The sequence below is a fragment of the Leuciscus leuciscus genome (genome assembly GCF_965113295.1).
Source record: "Leuciscus leuciscus genome assembly, chromosome: 14".
Classification (NCBI taxonomy): Eukaryota; Metazoa; Chordata; class Actinopteri; order Cypriniformes; family Leuciscidae; genus Leuciscus; species Leuciscus leuciscus.
In genome coordinates, this window is record NC_138738.1 from 33,631,008 (window position 1) to 33,650,707 (window position 19,700).

The 19,700-nt window shown below is 38.3% G+C and overlaps 3 protein-coding genes across 4 annotated transcripts in view; 2 read left to right on the plus strand and 1 right to left on the minus strand.

Moving 5' to 3' along the window:
- iqcb1 (IQ motif containing B1) overlaps positions 1–19,700 on the plus strand; it is a 364,203-nt gene that overhangs the window by 280,097 nt on the left and 64,406 nt on the right. The gene's annotated exons all lie outside the window — the stretch shown is intronic.
- Positions 1–19,700, minus strand: part of tspeara (thrombospondin-type laminin G domain and EAR repeats a) — a 197,696-nt gene that overhangs the window by 76,976 nt on the left and 101,020 nt on the right. The window lies entirely within an intron of this gene.
- The window catches only part of tmeff2b (transmembrane protein with EGF-like and two follistatin-like domains 2b), a 66,270-nt gene that overhangs the window by 31,748 nt on the left and 14,822 nt on the right, over positions 1–19,700 (plus strand). For both annotated transcript variants that reach the window (XM_082189880.1, XM_082189879.1), the window contains exons 4-5: positions 3,569–3,595; positions 8,300–8,396. In XM_082189880.1, the coding sequence (XP_082046006.1) occupies positions 3,569–3,595; positions 8,300–8,396 (124 nt within the window). The remainder of the gene's footprint in view (positions 1–3,568; positions 3,596–8,299; positions 8,397–19,700) is intronic.

The window sequence follows — 19,700 nt, forward strand, 5'->3', positions numbered from 1 at the left end:
ACAAGAACAGAAGAGTAAAAAGAAAAACCCCAAAAGACTATACACATTACAGTATGCGTACATATGCACCAAGGCTGCATTTTTAAACAGTAAAAACAGTAATAATGTGAAATACAATTACAAAAAAATAGTTGTGCTGTAGTGGCTCTATCCATTTATTTTGACTTTCCTATCCTCCTTATGGTATGATTCTAGTAATTAAATTAAATGGTTATTTATATAATTAAATTAAATGCTTTTATATTATTTTCACAGTTTGCCATCTTCATAGAATACATTTTAATAATAGAATAAGTTGTATTATTCATAATATATCTAGTTAAGCCATGAAACTAGCTGATAGGTCCTTTACATGCAATCTGCTAGAAATCGCATCATTACAGCATTGCACAAGCTGATTGGCCTCTGCTGATTCTGCAGCCAATGAGATTGCTTGTTGAACATTTAAAACGTCTGGTTCATTATTTGCTGTGAGCTAGTCCTGCAGGCAGGCCGCTCTCAGATTTTGTCTGAAACCCTCCACCTCCCCCAGCTCCACCTGCCTACAGTAGATCTACTACAGGATATATGTATATCTATTTATGCAGTAGCAGCATATGTCTGTTATCTAGTCTGTTATCTATTAGCAATAGCAATAGCAATATCTATTGCTTGCTCTGCAGCAGCAGAAATAATCAACAGCAGCAGCGTAATCCGCCTAGACTAAACATTGTCATTTTCAATAACATGCTAAAACTATTCAGAGAGATTTCATGATTGAACTAAAGCTAATTATTTTGCAATAATGACCAGCTGGCTCTACATTATCCCTTACTTAGGGTACGTTTCCACGACAATGATATGCTTAAAACTGAGAAGTCTTTCCTTTGAGTTTTCCATGTACAGATGATACCATTGTCAAAACGATCCCCATTCAATCGGATTCGCGAAAACGACTAAAAATCCTCTATTCTGCTGCCAGGCCATTAGATGGTGATGAAACACTATAGACTGAACACGTAATACGCATGTGCATGACGTCATCGTCTTCTGAGATTCGCATTTTTTTGTTGTTTACACAGATAACGGTTTCAAAAACTTGCACTTTGAAACCCGTTTTCAAAACTTTGCGTTTTCAGGCACCCAAAAACGCTGTTGTCGTGTAACGAATGGCCAAAACGCATTAAAAGTTTTACGTTTTTAGTTGAAAATGGTGTTGTGTAAACAGCCCCTTAGAAGGGTTAAGATATTTTTACAGAAAAACAAGACAAAAAAATACTGATTTAGAAAAGTATTTCTGCACTAGAGCAGGAGAGGCACAGTTTGGAATTAAAGGAATAACACATTAAGGCCTCGCCTTCCTGTGGCCATCTCAAACGAAGATTTATATTTGTTCTGGGCGGGGAATAATTGGTGGGGTGATTGATGGGAGGGCACAGAGCTATAAGCTGCTCCTCTCCATCATAACAAATTGATGAATGTCAGATTTTCCCAAAGCTGCCGTCAAGCCCAGGGGCGGATGGCGAGAAAGACTGAGAGCGAGAGAACACAGTACAGTCTAGTCATAGCGGCTGTGCCCTTGAACTTGAGAGAGAGAAAGTGGGGTTATCTGGGGCTACTTTTTGTTTTCACCTCAAATGAAACCACAAGAACTCCATTATTTATATTTTGAGAGGTACAGATGCAGCCGGAGGGCAGATTTATAAGTGTTAAAAATTGGAAATGAGGTGACAGCCAGCCTCCCTTCCCTTCCTCTCTAATGTATACATTTCCCTCGATAATTCTTGTTCTTTCACCCTCTAGTTCTCAGTTCTACATATCAAATACATTAGGCCCATAACAGCTCGGTTTAAGTCCTGGGAATGTTCTAGAGTTAGAAGCCTCTGGTGTACGTTAGTGTTCTATAAATGCCTCTTTTAAGTAGGGCTTGGAAAGAAGTGCACTGTGCCACATTGACTTTTGTTTTGCATGATGTCTGTGATATTGCTTCTATTGTTCTCCTGTGCGCTGTCTGTGCAACCTTCACTGACTCAGATAAAGATTATAAGGTGGCTGTTGGGAAAATGGCACAACAGGTGAATTTGTATTTGTAATCTAAGCATAGGCAGAGACCATCGAACCTACAAAGTGACAGTTTTATTTGACGTTTGATCTATAAGCTTATTCAAGTGGCGTAGCTCAAATCTGCGGGCTGTGGGGAGGGAGGGGTGGATATTTATATAACATATTTAGCTATATTAATTGTTTAAAATTAATAAGATGCCAACAACTTAATAATTACAGCGATAAATACATTATTGTCAATAATGAATAAAAACAAAACAGTCACATTAAAGGGATAGTTCACCCAAAAATGAAAATTCTGTCATCATTTACTCTCCCTCAAGTTGTTTCAAACCTGTATGAATTTCTTTTTTCTGTTGAACACAAAAGAAGATATTTTGAAGAATGTCGGTAACCAAACAGTTGATGGACCCCATTGACTTCCATAGTATGATGACAGAATTTTCATTTTTGGGTGAACTATCCCTTTAATTTAAACTGGCCCAATTGGTTGTATTTGGGATGCTCCTCTCAAAAATGAAAACTCTCTCATCATTTACCGTCCCAGATGAATATGGCTTTCATTATCAGATGAATACAAACAAAGATTTTTATAATACTATAATACATATAATACTAGTGGGACCCCCAAAGTTGACACTTCAAAACCACACAAAGTGAACACGATGGTAATCCATAAGTTTAATAAGAATTAATATCTTGATAGCAAATTGATAGGTGTGCTAATGCTAATATTTTTAAATGCTAATATTTTTCGTATGACAGTTGGCCTGAAACAATGGGGTTTTTTTAGGTCAAAATGTTATAAATATTAGTATTTTTCTAAAACACCTATCATTTTGCTTTAGAAGACATTAATTCATCAACTGGGGATGTATGGATTACCGTCGTGTTCGCTTTGTGTGGTTTATGAAGCGTCAACTTTGGGGGGTCCCATATACAGTACTTACATATGGACTCACATTAATTGATTATTTTTTGAAAAATCTCCATTTGTGTTTATCTGAAGAAAGAAAGCCAAATACTTCTGGTGAGATTTTTTATTTTGGGTGGAGTATCCCTTTAATATTGACATTATGCAATTTTTTGATAATTAATTAAACTACACCATTTTTCTTTTCTTTTAAAAAAAAACTACAGTTTGCTTAATGAGCAAAGAGGGTTCAAAATCTCAACCTAAATAAAATAAAATAAAAAATAAAATTGCATCTGAACTTGACAGTCAGTAATTAATAAGCATTTTGTGTTCCACAAGAAAAAAGTTAGACAAAATGTGCACGGCTAGATAGATGATGACAGAATTTTCAATTTAATGCAAATGATTTGCAAAAACAGCAACTCGATTAGACAGATGGATTTAGAGGTGTGAATGATTGTATCTATGAGTGTGTAATCTAATTACTAAATATATTGTCATTTTGTTTGTAAGTTACACTTAGAATTGGTTCAAAAACACAACTAAATCCGTTTGAATGGACACGGCACTACTGTTCCAATCCTGACCATCTGTTTTTCTGCTTTGTAGATGCTGGCTCTGGATCAGGGAATGATGGTGAGTATTTTCAACTCATCCCTAATTAATACGGAGCTTTACAATAATGATCTCATATCTCGCTTTGTCTGTTCACATCCGCACACACATACTCATACTGCTCAAGCTCGTACTGCTCATACTGAGTTCGGATGACTGCAGCTTCTGTCCGCCTCTCTTGATAGATATGAATATGCCAGCGGTACTTATGATGTGAATCCAGGATGAGGAATTTCACTCTAGAACATGGCTAATTAAAAAGAGATACCGGATGGGGTGATGGGAAGATCTAAAAAGAGAGAAACAGAAGAAAGAGAGAGGGAGGGATGCTCTGAAGTGAGGGATGATATATATATATATATATATATATTCTGAAATATTAGAAAAGTTTGACTGATCAACTGGGAATGAATGTGAAACAAGGAATGGAGAAAGAGAAACTGTGAAATAGTAGGCATTTTGATACTTACCAAGTCACATGTTTATATCAGAACATAATTTGCATTTTTGATCAAGTTTTATGTAAGAATGACTTCACTTTTGAAAAATTATGTGTATAAAGTATATATAAATTATATATAGTATGTATGTAGTACTGTGTATGTGTACAAAGTTATTGCATACAGGGAATACACACACTCCCAAAAAAAAGGTAGAAAAGCTGACACTGGGGTGGTACTCTTTCAAAAGGAACTAATATGGACCATTTATGTACTAATGTATACCTTTACTAAAAGGTACTAATATACACCCTTAAAGGGATAGTTCACCCTAAAATGAAAGTTAAGTCATCATTTACACACCAGGGTGAAGCCATTGACTTCCATAGTAGGAAAAAATTCTATTGAAGTCAATGGCTACCGTCAAATGTCAGGTTACCAACATTCTTCAAAATATATTCTTTGGTGTTCAACAGAAGAAAGAAACTCATACAGGTTTGAAACAATCTGACGGTGAGTAAATTATGACAACATTTTCATTTTTGGGTGAACTATCCCTTTAACTTTGGATAGGGTACTGCTCCCAGTGACAGATTTTTGAGTGTAGATGATTGGCAAAATGTCCACTGCAGTGTGCTCTGCTTGACTTTTCATTTCCAAAATGAACGATAATTACAGCGATGATTTTTTTTTTTTTTTTTTTTTTTGATCGGACTGCAGGCATTTACCAAATTCTTACATTTAAAAAAGCAAATTGCTAAATAAAATGTTTTCATTTCCATGACATTCATGTTTAAGGAATATTGCCTACTGTTTCAATTACTATTTAAAAAAAATAGTGGGCACTATATATTGTACACTGTGCACTGTATCCTGAGCATGAAAGCAGAATGTGCACACAGTAAACAGTGGAAACATTTATTTGAAAGAAATAAAGCAATCATCAAACATTGGTTGACATGTATAAGTCCATGCACTGGATTAAAAACTGGGTTGCTGTTGGAAACAAGAGGGCAAACAACCAATTAAAAGGAAATTATGAGGAATTCAAGATCTCCTCATATAGTTTGACTGTTTTTCTTTTTTTTAACTGTAAAATACATCATTAGAGATGTAAAAGCATGTGTAAAAATAATAAACTTAGGATCTGTAATTGCATGTGAATTTTTCAGTAGTCACTGGCTGTGTCTCAAAAGGTTGTGGCAAACAAGGTCAAATTTTAAATAGTTTAAACTTTAAATAGTTGCGAGTGACACAATACAATGCTTGACTGGCACACTGCCACTGGAGTTAATAGCTGATGTTTCTCTCTTATAGTTCTATTTATTGGGCAATGCTGATGCAAGTCATGTGAAAGGGCCTTTACTGCGAGACGTACAGGTGTGTGTACTGTCTCCATGATTTTGTATTTCGTATTTTTGTATTCATTTCTGTCAGGACCACTATCGTCAAATATGACTGACTGTATTTAGCATACAGTTGGATTGGTGGTATGGTTCAGTTCTGGGCAAGAACTCCCTGCGCATCCATGCAGCCTAGCATAGATAAGAGCAGGGAGAGCAGTGATAAACAGAACAGAACCAACATGAATGTATTGCAGATATCATTAATTAATAAAGATTTGAATGTGCAACATAATTCGAGAAATTAGTCTGATTCAAAGGGGAATCAGAATGCCAAATCCTGAGTGACGACAGGAGGAGCTGGGGATGGAGGAGGTAATTCGTTCCTAAGAAATGCGATTGCTGCTGATAATACTGAAGGAGCTTATATATATGGATGATGTGATAGGCGTTGTATTCCTATAGGTAGACGTGGATCAGCTGAGAGTCATCTGATGCGAGCTTGACTAATGTGATCTGCCAGAACTTGCTTGATTTTCTATAATTACACTAATATTTTTGTGTGCCCCTAATATGCTATTCTGAAGGTTTCTAATTTTGTTCCTACAATGCATTTTCATGCATCAGAGGTAAAAAAAATACTTTAATTTTCTCATAATATACATTGCACATCACCTCATTTCTCAGAGACTGAAAACGGATTGTTTAAAGATTCAGTCTCTCTAAACTCCTCCTTTCCGAGAGCCTACTCTGCTCTGTTTGGTTTGATTCCTTCAGAAATCATTCTAATATGCTGATTTGATGCTTAAGAAACATTTCTTAATCGTGATGTACTGTATTTTGTTGTATTATTATTATTATTATTATTATTATTATTATTATTATGGAATAGAACGAACCCAACTGTTGTTGGACAGCTAGTAAGCTACCCTGCCCATCCCTATAACTGATCAGGAATTGATAAACAGGGACTGGGGGGAAAAAATAGAAGAACAGAACAATAGAAGAATGTGGCTCAAAGAGCAAAGAACAAGAAATTGAGGATGAGAAGAAAATAATTGAAATAAGAAATAAAATAATTCAAAATGAAATCAGATAGATAAAGACATGTGAAAGCCATACAAGAGGGAGAAAGCATAGAACAAGTGAACAAATGTAGCCACTGTGGGAGAGAAATAGAAAAGGGCAGGAAGGGAGATGGAGGGAGGGGTTCAGCCGCTTAGAGACTCAAGAGAAGAGTTTAGCTTGAGGAAAGCATTTCCCCTCCTCCAGCAGGATCAAACATGTTTTAATGTCTGAGTGTAAATCATTGATGAACTCTGGCTCATACATTCTAAATCACACACATACACACTCAGAATCAGATATTTTCTATCGACGTGGAAACAGCACTTCTTTCTTGCTCTGCCTCACATAACTGAGCAGCGATATGCAAGAATCTTCAAGCACACACACACATAAAGGTAGTAACAAAAAAGACCTACTATTTTATGAATTCTGTAAATTTGGACACTCTACTTTTTTTTCACCTACTATATAGTAGGGAAGTAGACATATTCATATGCAGGTATGAATTAAAAACTGCTATTTTAGTTTTTTGTTAGAAATAAATTATTGAACAAATAAAAAATCTTGTGTTCAGAACCATGTTCTTGCTATACCCTGAGTATAGACTACAGTAATGATTTATATTCAGAGCTGTCGGGTTCCATTTTGCGATTGTAGGTCCTCAATACCTCAAACTATCAGATTCATCATACAGCATGATGAACTAATGTAAAAATGTGCTTCCTCAACTAACTCACAATTGACTTTGATCATACTAACATTCTGCATTTGATTGTAAGCGACAACAAGAAGGCGACTTTCACAAAATACATCTTAGGCGATTTCTAATATCTCCATTTTAGTTAGCTTTTAATTAGCAACTTCACACACTATCCCTGACTTCCTGAATGTGAACACAGTGCAGCAACTCAGGCCTGACACTTCATACTCCATAATGTGTGGAAAATCAGGCCGTTCCTTTACACCCACTCAAACCAGCTATTTTCTCAGGCTAAAAGCTGCTGCTTGACCCATATTTAGCCTTCAGAAGCCCTCACATGCTATGTTTACTTAGATCTTTTCATTTACTGCCAACTGCTGCTCAAGCACCGCAAATTTGCAATTAGCACTGCCCTAATTGAAGTGTTTAGTCATGGGCACTATTAAAGCTTAGATTATATTGCAAGTGCATACCGAACACTGTTTGTTTCTGAGGTGAGGTGTCTTGATCTCTGTGTTATTGAACTGGTGATAATGTCAGATTTTCGTGCAGGCGAGGGCTAAAGGAAGAGTCTCTGGTTGTTTACCATCACAAATCTTTTTTACGGTTACATTTTTATTTTGTAGAGGGGCAAGTTGGCTGATACTGCAGCCAGCGGGTTGGTCCCCAGCAATAATCAACCAATTATTTAATCATACACCACATGGTTTCTGCTGTTATCTACATATGGTCATCTAGAAACCCCACACATTCAAATTTTCACTTCCTATAGGATTACATTTGCTTTTTCTGTAACACTTTACAATAAGGTTTAGATAACTTATTGTTTAGAAATTACAATCTTTAGAAAGATTAATCTTTAGAAATTAAAAACGGGGAATGAAACATAAATTTTACAGGATATTTTGAAGTAGGCCTATACGTGTATATAACATTCTGTGATGGAGCTCAAGTTTTCTTTTCTGAATAAAATGACACATTTTTTTTATTAGTGTTGCCAAGGCTTATTTGAAAAACAACAGCATCAGTTTCAGATTATTTCATAAACCAATAAAAGAACACTGAACTCTTTTATCTGAAAGGAAACAGGAAAATTGTATTCCTCATGATATGATGAATCCTTTAAGATCTCTCACTCACTTTTCTCTCTCTCTCTCTCTTTCGCTCTCACCAGTTAACGAGGGTTCTGCAGAGATCAGTCAGAAGGAGACATCAACGTGCGACATTTGTCAGTTTGGGGCAGAGTGTGACGAGGATTCTGAGGACGTGTGGTGAGTCACAAACACATGCCACAGCTTTTCAGGGTCCTGACGTTCTGTTCCTCAGAGAACCGGAGGGCTTTAGGAATATGGGGCTGTGTCTAATGGTATGTATCAGATGCAGAGTCTTCTGCAGGCCTGTTTCTCCTGAGTTTCTGTTCTTCCTGGCACTGATTCTGATGGCTGATAAAGTCTACGGCATTTCACTGTGATACATTACAGCGCATAGCCGAGGGTGTGTGCTGTGTGGTGTGCGCTGCAGTAAATAATCTCTATTCGATTGTCCTTCTCTCTGTCTTTCCGTCTCCTTTCTTTTTTATTCTTCATCTCTCTCTTGCTCCCCTTTTAGCTTTGAAATCTTGTTGTATCTATCCCTTATCTTTAGTGAGGTTTATGATTAAAGCAAGAAAAACAATTTGCCAGTAGGGTAAGTAAAATAAACTGAATTCAAGATAAGTAAATTGATCCTGTTTCGAATATTATTAGATATTTTTACTGGAAATCAAGAAAGAAATTAATTTCAGCTGAACAGGAAACTAATTTCAGTGGTGAATACACACACACACACACACACACATATATATATATATATATATATATATATATATGAATGTTATTTTATTTCATCTACTTGGCAAGGCAACACTTCTCGTTTTCATTTAGTTTAACTTGTACTAAAGTAACAAAAATAAACTATGAAGGCATGGTATACATTTTTTTTTCAAGACTGTTTAACTGTGACCTTCATGTATAAATAATAATAAAAAAATAAAATAAAATAAAACCAAGCCCTGCCCATTTATTTGAACTCAGTAGTAATATCACTCTTATATAGAGAATTTATTGTCTCACTCAAATTGAAAACACATTCAATTTGCCAGTAGGGTAAGTAATAAACTTAATTCAAGTAAATTGATTCTGTTTTGAGAATGCTGAGATTTTTTTTACTGGAAATCAGGACAAAAATACTCAATGATAGATCAATGATCAAATAGTCAATGATTTTTCCACTTCACATCAGCAGAACAGGAAACTAATTTCAGAGGCAGAGCAAGTTATTACATTTTGATGAAAAATTAATTTACAAAAAAGTCAATTTTTAATGTCATATTAACTTTACCAACCTCCCATCTTGCACGCATGTATAGCAAAATTCCAGGTCAGTATTCTGACCCTTTTGTAATCACTCTCACATGGACAAGGTTTCAGGTTTCTCCTTTCTGTTTCATTTCAGCCTTGTAATTTATTTAACCCATTGACTAACATGTTGTCCCTTGGCATTCTGTGGCATTCTGAGCAGATTGTAAATGTTAATTGTATTGTCGCCGGACTGTTTGGGCAAGTTCTCTGTCAGTCTGGAAAGATGATGGATTATTTCCTTGTACGAGACCCATCGTTCAGGACAGTGGACAGGAAACCCAAGAGATGGAGGGGCAAACGAGTGCAGCTCTCTGCTGCAATCCCATCTTCAATTAATAGAGTTCCTCTTCCCTCGCAGACAGATTAAAACCTCAGGACCATGGGAGGGCAATTACCATTCAAATATCCCTCACGGTAATACACTAACCAGACAGTTCAGAGGGAGAGGGAGAGAAGATAGTGATGTGAAAAAAGGGACGGGTAGGATTGAGGGAGAAAATGTCAGAAAGAGACAGAGATGAAAAGAGGGAAATGAGGCATCTCAGGCAGTTCATGTGTGTGAGTGTGTCTACGGTAAGGTTCATGTTGTCGGTTAAAAGAGGGAGGGAAGAGAGAAAAATATAGGCCCTGAAACTCTTAATAAATTCATTTCCTTGTTTGTTTTCCAGCAAATGGTCAGTGAAAGAGATGCTTAACCTTCAACCTCAGGGGGGTCAGACTAAATATTATATGAGCTATTTTCTATTTATTCATTATTAATACGTTTTTAATTTGAGCAATCCTGTCACTGAAATTTGGAACTTGTCTAAATACAGTTTACCGTAAAACCCTGATTTGCAATAAACAAAATAAACATTTCAATTAAATAGATAAAATATATTTGGTTTACTGATAAGCTTATATTGCCCATAAATTAAAGAAATGGCTGTGGATATTTGCGCTAAGTGTAAATAGAAACAAAAAGTATTTTATTTGCACTGTGTAAATAGTTGATAGATGCTATTTATACTTAGTGCAAATATTGGCAGATATTTGCACCTCAGAGTGTTGTACTATATTATAAAACAGTATAACATTATAACAACATATTCAGTGTATATGATTATATTGAATAAAATCCTAAATGGATGTCGCCTTATTGGGGCTTTGCTTGACCCTGTTCCTAAAGCCCTTCACTACACCTACTCCTAACCCTTAACCCAATAAACACTTATTCCCAATATTATATTTCCCACCTTTATTTTTTTTTTTTTTATAATTCCTTAATTTTTATTTAAAATAAACACCATTCCGAGCCGATATGCGATGGAAAAAGGGAGAAGAATGAGTTTGGAAAAAGGCGGGTAATGCCACCCGCCTTACTTTCCACGCCACTGATCCTGTTATGAACAAATTTCTTTTGTAATTTTGCCTAGCTCAATCATATTTTGGTGGTGTAAATAGCCTCTGCCAACAAGGCGGGCTATTTGCAATTGGTATAAATAGACACTCCATAAATAAATATATTTGCTTATTGTTATTTCATGCATCTAACAATTTTAAGGAATGTTACATATTCTATTTTCTGATCAAATTGGTTGGATTACTGCAGTGAACTGAATATCAATTCATCATATGAAAATGATGACTACTTTTTCTTATGTTATGTTAGAAATAGTATATAGTTCTCAATACAAAAGCATGGGATTTGTGCCTCTAACAATTTAGAAGTCATGGAAAGTGCCAGGCTCTACAAAATCGTTACGTAAAAAAAAAAAGAACCTGAAGAAACCTTTTTTACTCCTGCCTGACTTCTTTTTCATTACTGACCAAAGATAATGTCATTTAGCAGCTCTACAAAAGACCTATGCCACACCTGCCAATTACATGTCAGAACAGCAGCTCAATTTGTCACTGTGAAATCAGAGGCTTATTCTTCTGCAGTCACACCTCTCCCTCATTCTGCTGATTACTCTGAAAGATGCGTTCTGCTTTTTCTCTTTCAGGTACACAATGTCTAGAGAAAGTGTAGGTGCTTCTTAGTTTACACAGCTTTTAAAATTCACAGTTCCTTGAAGTTCACTTATAATGTTAATACAGCTTTTTGCACTAAAAGAACCCATATGCGAAAAACCCCATAATTTAAGCATTATGAAATCATTTACTTACGGTTTGTGATGCAGCTGCTGTCAGATCCAGTACAGTTGGCTGCATGCCTCATTTTTCAACAAAAGTTTCTTCGCTAACTCTCTATTACACTGTGCCTCGCTGACAGAACAAAATGCTTAGAACAAACATATAATCCTCAGACATGATCTGGGACAGTATTAAAGTCCCCCTGTAGTCGATCATTTTAGCCCTTAAAACTCATCTTTGATCACCAAAATTACACATTTAAGCATTTTTTCCTTGAAAAAAAATCTACAGCCTTGCCTCATTTAGTATATGCGGTTCTATGAATATGCTAATAAAGATTCACTCGTTGACGATCACACATTGACGTGATTGGTTACAAGGTAGTTGGTTACAAGGTGATGCTCACATCCAGTGTAGGCAAATGTCTGCCGTTAAACGACTGAATGCCAGTAGGCAGACTCTATGGTGCGATGATGTATTACTATTTGTCGATGTTTTGCTCTGGAGGCAGATATATGCAAATGTATTTGACCGTGTGACATCACCGGTCACCCAATATCAAAAAAGCTGTTTCAAGCTTGATTACATAAAATGCTTTTTTTATTGGATGTTTTAAGCTATAAAACCTGCAAGATGTTTTAATGGTACTTATATGTCTATGGTAATGCTCTTATATGTCAAAAGATCAAGACAAATTTAATTTCTCATGTCATGACCCGTTTAAACAATTGATAATACAAAATGTTTTTGAGCAGCAAATCAGCACATTAGAATGAATCATGAAGGATCATGTTACACTAAAGATGCTTTACCATCACAAAAATAAATTCGATTTTAGAATATACAGTACATAATTTAAAATAAACAGTTATTTTACAATATTGCGTTTTTTTTCAGTATCTTACCGGCCCCAAACTTTTGAACGGAAGTGGAAAAAATACATTGGCTACAGAATATACACAAAATAAGAAAGTAAATGTATAAAAACTTAGCCTGTTTAATAAGGGGTCAGAGCGAGGGTGGGAAATGGTTGTGTTTTGTTTTGGTGCAAGAAAGTATGACTAACATACTTTGACACTGTTTACACCTGGACTGGATCACAAGTGGCAATGCTAAATACAGGTGTAAATGGGGTCTAAAACACTTTGAGCTTGTCCAATTTCAACCACTTCCAGAGGTAGTAGAAAACGCATTTGACCGGATTACACACGCTCATGTGGCCGAATGTGTTCGAACAGCCACAAAAGACAGTCTACTCTCCTCCTACTGACCCCGCCTACAGCTTAAACATTATGGGAAGAGCTCTAGCCAGGCGGGATTTAAACTTTGTCGGCTGAAGACCCAAGTTTGGTTTGAAGACAATATACATACCGAGCACAATGTTCTCTCATAATTCCTGATTTCTAACACACACTCACAGCATTTGGGCTGGTCTTGCGACTGTCAGAGGAGAAACAAAAGCTGCTGATCTCCGTATATTTTTCCATTGTCTTCGGTCATGTTTATATGTAAATTGCGTGAGTTTATTTTGTCCATTATATTGAAATATCTGAAAAAGCCCATACATTTACTCGCCTATAGACCCTCCCTTCAAAGAAATCAGGACAGAAGTGGTTGAAAGTGGACGAAAGAGACGGATTAAAACACCAGGTGTAAACGGGAATGTGTCTCCCTCGTCTACTTGTGATCCGATCGACCAAAACGCATCTTAGAACCAGGTGTAAACAGGGCCTAGGAGCGAAAAACAGCAATGCATTTATAGAAAATGGCCTGTTAGAAAATGTTTGTGCGTTACAGTCGCTGTAGATTTTTGTGGTTTAATATGCAGGGAATCTAATATACCAAATATAGCTGCTCCAATTCCACAAGATTAAGTATATCTTTGAGAGTCATGAAATCCCTACTGATCCTTTCTAAGTTGCTTTCATCAATTATATTTTTGGAAAGCTGTGGAAAATGAGAAAATATAGTTTCCATCAGCCACAGCGAACAGTGAGTGTGCTAGATTGATTTGCAGAGCTGTAATTCCAGACGTTATAGAAGTCCTCTCTCCATCACTCTCTTTCTTTTTTTTACCTTTCATTCCCCTTGGAATCTATTTGTATGTGCGTGTTGTGTCTGATAACCAATTAGCAGCTACATCTGCGCGCATTGATGGTCCTATAGCAGAGAAATCCAGCTCAAGCCAACAGTAATCAATTCATACCCTCTAATCACATTTACTTCAGCTCAGTGGAAATGCAATTAATCTGCTTCAAAGCATGCTCTTTGAAGAATCACATCTTGTGTGTGTGTGCGTGTGTGTGTGTGCATGCATGTGCGTGTTTTCGTGTCAAATGGTTGTGTGAGAACATATGTGTGGATAAGTGAGTCAGACATGGTTCATGTTGCTCTGTCTTGCGTATGTCTTGCCAAATGCTGCCAGGTCTGGTCTGTTATCCTCTGGGCATATATGGAGGGATTAGAAATATTACAGAGGGGTTTTATAAATCAATACCAGACTCAGAGATGAAGTGCTCGCCAGTAAATATATTAGACAGATGAGATCTAACAAATGTATGTGGTCTAAGAGCGTTTTGTCTTTCTCTCTCTCTCTAAGAATTTGTAAGTGTGCCTGTATGGTAATTACCGTAGTTATACACTTACCAATGCCAGACAGACACTTTCATCTTATTAACTAGCAATATGACTGTATATAAAGTTATTTTATACTCAATGTTATTAGTACAAAGTGTTTGGTACAAAAGCCTGAAAGCTTCATCTGGGATTCAAACAAACATTACATCTTGAAAATAAGCATACCTATAAAATTCATTTTAGGAATTATTATATATATATATATTTTTTTTTAATACAACCAAAGAAACATATTGATGTGTGTGTGTGTGTGTGTGTGTGTGTGTGTGTGTGTGTGTGTGTGTGTGTGTGTGTGTGTGTGTGTGTGTGTGTGTCCATTAGTGATCTAAAATCTAGCAAAATCTACACACTTTTCTCAAATATTACAAAAAAAATTGTTAAAGATTTTGTAAGCATGCTGCATAGTTTTGCTTTGAGTCAATTGTTTTATTTGTGATAATGCAATGAAACATGCCAAATTGTGAATAATTTTTGGCCAGGCTGTCATGAAAAAGAAATTAAGAACAGATGCAAAAACAGGAGAACCAATGAAATATTATTTGATTCACTGATTCACTGATTATGTTGTAGTAAGTGTATGCTTTTTCCTGTGAGCTTTTTTTTCCTAAGCATTTTATGCATATAAAAAAAAACCTGTAGCTGTAGTTTGCCTTTTTTGACAAGTAATATTGTCAGATAAAAACCTTAACCAAGTTAATGTTTTGTTCTTTCCTCATAATTAAAATAATAAAACAAATATTTGAAATAATTCCTGAAATAAATATATTGATGGTTTAATTGAACTTGCAGTCATTAAAAACATACCCCCATATAAATCAGAATTGTTTTAATATTATTTACTGTTACACTATATATTAATATTTTGATGATAATTTTATATAATATTATTCAGTAATTTTAGTTTTAACTTTTACTATTTTTTGGTTATTTTGTCTGTTTTATTCTTGTTTTTCAAAAAATTATTCTGTTTAGTAATTTTATACTTCAACTTCAAATTATTTCTATTTTATTTCAAATAGTTGCCAAGGCAATTTTTATTAAATTTTTTACATTTCAAGTTGTCTTCTAATATTTATATTTTATTTTATTTCAGATGTATTTTAATTAACAACTACGTTTTTTTTATATATATTTAGTTTTAGTTAACAATAACAACACTGATCTTAATATTATTATTCTTTTTTTAAACTTCAAAACAAGAACAGAATGATTCCTTATCTAATAATACATTTTTAATAAAACTTTATAATAAACTATTGCAAAAAAAAAATCATATATTTAATCTGAGACCACACAGGCAAACAGATGGCGATATCGTAGTTCATCCACATAGATAAATATCTCAGGCTGCAAGTAGGAGAGGGAGAGACGATGCTCATTCTGCCAGGATAGCAGAAGTCTCCATTAATGGGGTGTCTGGCAGAACTGTGTGTTTAGATAAATAAATGAACAGATAAACTGCAAATGCAATGCAAAGTAAAATTGAAAGATACTTTGAGAATGCTTGAATAAATTAAGAATCTGTGTGCATCTATTTGTGAGTGCTTGCCTGTACTCTAATAGGAACATCACTTGGTACAATTACTTGGTATTTGATTTGCTGTGATTTTTTTGTGCAATTGGCTTTCTCTTCTTATTGTATTCTGAATCTGATTTATTAATCAGTGTTTTTCTGACTCTGAGAACATGTTTGACCATGTGGACTTATAGAAGCTCACTACTTTATTAAATTTGTCTACTAACAATGTCCAACAGTGGATATACATGCATCATCTGATCCCTCATGAATAAATGTCATTTCCACCATCTCAAATCTACAGAGCCCCTAAAGGGACATGGTGATGAAAAAAAAAAAAATTAGATGGGAGGAAAAATATATATTTCAATGCTTTTGTGTTCACTCACTAGACTTTTCCGTTCCCTCGCAAAACTTTGCATTTGCAAAGTTTCCTGAGGGAATGCAAAACATTTGCCATAAAGTGCAAAAGCATTGACCAATATTTTTTCCTCCCATCTCATATTTTTTCTCATCACCATGTCCCTTTAGGGCCTCCGTACGAATCACCATTGATTATGTGTTGGAAATGACAGCAATGGAGATGACATTTTTTAAAATCTAATAATAAACTACTTTATATTACACATTTTTTGTAACCTAAATGCACATAAATAATAATGCATACATTTTACATAATTACAACTTTATTGGAAATGTTAACAAGTGATATTTACTTTGAATTTTCTTTGTATTCTTCATACTGTACATCACATGTCTCAGATTTCATATCAAGTATGCACATTGACATTGTTGTCTTTTTGGTAATGAAGTACAGTAACTTTTGTAAAACCTTATCATAGGGACAAAATTGTTCCTCTTCAGTCGGTCTCATGACGCCACGCCGGGGACCGACGAATAGGAATCTCGCTAGAGAGGCCAATCTATTTCGAGTGAAACTAAACGAGCCAATGCACATTGGCATGCAATCATTTGCAGCAATCAATGAGCAGCAGGTGCGATTGCACTTCAACTTTTTGCTTCGGAGCCGAGCGTTTTGATGCTGTTTAATCTATTGAGTGATCAAACAACGAGCAAGCTCTTCAGGAGGATCTCTCGTGTCTGGTGCGGACAATACAGCGTGCAGCAGGGTCGACTTTCTCTCTCTCTTCTATCTCTTTTTTTGTTTGTTTTTGTGTTAATGAGCAAAACAAAAAGGCTGTTTTCACAGCTGGTAACAGTGCCCCAAGAGCGCTGAATAGCCGTTATTACGGCTGGTAAGACCGCCGTGAAGAGAGACAGCGCACGACAAGCTGCACATTTCCTGTCTGTGTTCGCTGCGACTGTTCCCCTGCGGAGCACCAAGGAGAGCAGTCCCCTGAAAGAGCTTACACAGGTGGAGCGCATCTTTTTAAAGATGTCACTCTACCTATGTGTTTCTGGATGCGGTCGTTACCTGGGATCGCGGGATGGTCACAAGCGCTGCATCGTGTCTGGGCATTGAACACACTGTGGCAGCGTTCGTAGATGAGTCATGTACCCATTGTGGGAGGATGACCATCTCGGAGCTACGGTCGAGACTCTCATTCCTGCAAAGGGGCGGAGTCCCTGCACCTCTGCCGCGATCTAACCCTCCTCTAAGGGTTACTTAAGGCAGTAGTACGGGTGACCTGAGGATCACAGTGAGCACGCTTCCTTCGGGGAACCAACCCCCTAGGAACCCTCATCCCTCCCACGCTCCGCAGCCAGTAGAGACGCCGACAGAACACGCTGGACCGCCGTGTCCTTCGGCGCTCCACAGGATGACCAGATGTCGATCGCTGCATCGGAGGGTGGGTCAGGCTTCTCTGCGGATGATGATTCGGCGCCGCTGCCCCTTTCGGGTGTGACAGCGATGCCCGGGTTGGACCCGGAGATGATGGTGATGACATGACATGCTTTCCCAGGCCACCAACAGGATCAGCTGTCCCGAGCCCTCAAGCCCGAGCCCTCAAGATTGGTTTCTCAGGGTGGCGCGCACTGGTTCTCAGCAACCCACCCCGGTTCCTTTCTTCCCGGAGGTGCATGAGGAGTTCACTGGGTCATGGTGGCTCCTCCTCCCTCACCACCCTTGATGGCGGGGCGGCTAAGGGTTACACGCGCACCCCTCCAGTGGAGCGGGCCATTGCTATGCAGCTGTGTCCTAACTCCACTTGGCACGGAGTGCCCTGTCTCCCTTCCCGAGCCTGTGAGTACTTGTCTGACTTAACCGACAAGGCGTACAAGGCCTGTGGGGAAGTCGCCTCTGTCATACACGCTATGGCGTTGTTGCAGGTCCATCAGGCCAAGGCACTGATGGACCTGCATGAGGGTGGTCATGATCCCCAAGTTCTTCATGAAAGTCACGGAGGGGGCCCTTATTCCCCTGAGAGAACAGGGCGTTCGTATCCTCAACTATCTCAACGACTGGCTCATACTAGCACACTCTCGAGATCAGTTATGCGAACACAGGGACCTTGTGCTCAGGCACCTCAGCCAGTTGGGTCTTCAGGTCAACTGGGAAAAGAGCAAACTCTCCCCCGTGCAGAGGATCTCTTTTCTCGGTATGGAGTTGGATTCGGTTGCACAGACAGCGCGCTTCACAGAGGAACACGCTCAGTCGGTGCTGAACTGCTTGAACACTTTCAAAGGCAGGACGGCGGTCCCACTGAAAATTTTTCAGAGGCTCCTGGGGCATATGGCAGCGGCAGCAGAGGTAACTCCGCTCGGGCTGCTCAATATGAGACCGCTTCAGCACTGTCTTCATGGCCGAGTCCCGAGATGGGTGCCCTTGGAACAGGTGTCCAGGCATGCTGAGGTGTTCACAGATGTCTCTGCCACCGGCTGGGGTGCCACATACAAAGGGCATGCAGTGTCAGGAGTGTGGATGGGTCCCCAACTGTCAACTGCCTCAATTTGCTAGCAGTACATCTCGCTCTGAGCCGCTTAAAGAGACCGCTACAGGGCAGGGACGTGCTGGTCCGTTCGTACAACACTGCGACCGTTGCGTACATCAACCGACAAGGTGGTCTACACTCCTGTCGCAGCTCGCCCGCCATCTCCTCCTCTGGAGTCAGAAGCATCTGAGGTCGCTTCAGGCCATGTATGTCCCCGGTGTGCTCAGCCATGTGGCAGACGAGCTATCACGAGCTATGCTCCCGGGAGAATGGCGACTCCACCCCCAGGCGGTTCAGCTGATCTGGACAGAGTTCGAGATAGACCTGTTAGCCTCCTCAGAGACCTCCCACTGCCAGCTGTTTTACTCCCTGACCGAGGGAACACTCAGCACGGGCGCACTGGCACAGCTGGCCCCGGGGCCCTCGAAAATATGCATTTCCCACAGTGCGCCCCTTATTGCTCCAGAGTGAAAAACTTGTTGAGTCCTCCAACACCCTTGGCCCGGACGTGGCAGAGAATCCGGTGCCAGGCTTTATCCGTTGAATAATTGAGAACCGGGTCTAGGCTGGGTTCCAAATGTGTGACCCTGCGGGGATCCCAAATGTGTATCCTTCCACGGCTGCTCCTAATCGAAGCCCATGTCTTTCCCTGGGGCTAAGTCACCCAGTATTTCATATTGCAGTACAAACTTCGGGTTAGTCCATATGTATATCTCCACATAACTCCTTCGGGGAAGAACGCAGCGTTCTCCTTCCTAACAGAAAGGGCATGCTTTCCCAGTGTTATCTAAAAATCTCACTGTATTGGTTATCACGGAACAACAGTGACAGATATACTCTGTGTAAGCCCTCTCCTATCGTCCTTCCAGGCAAGTAGGGGCAAGAGGGGCTCTGCAGTTGTGGCCCTTTGTTAGGGATTCCTATCCGTGGCGTCGAGAGACCGACTGAAGAGGAACATCTCTGGCCTGAAATACAGCGTTTTTAATCGTTTTGCAGATCTATGTGAACGGATAG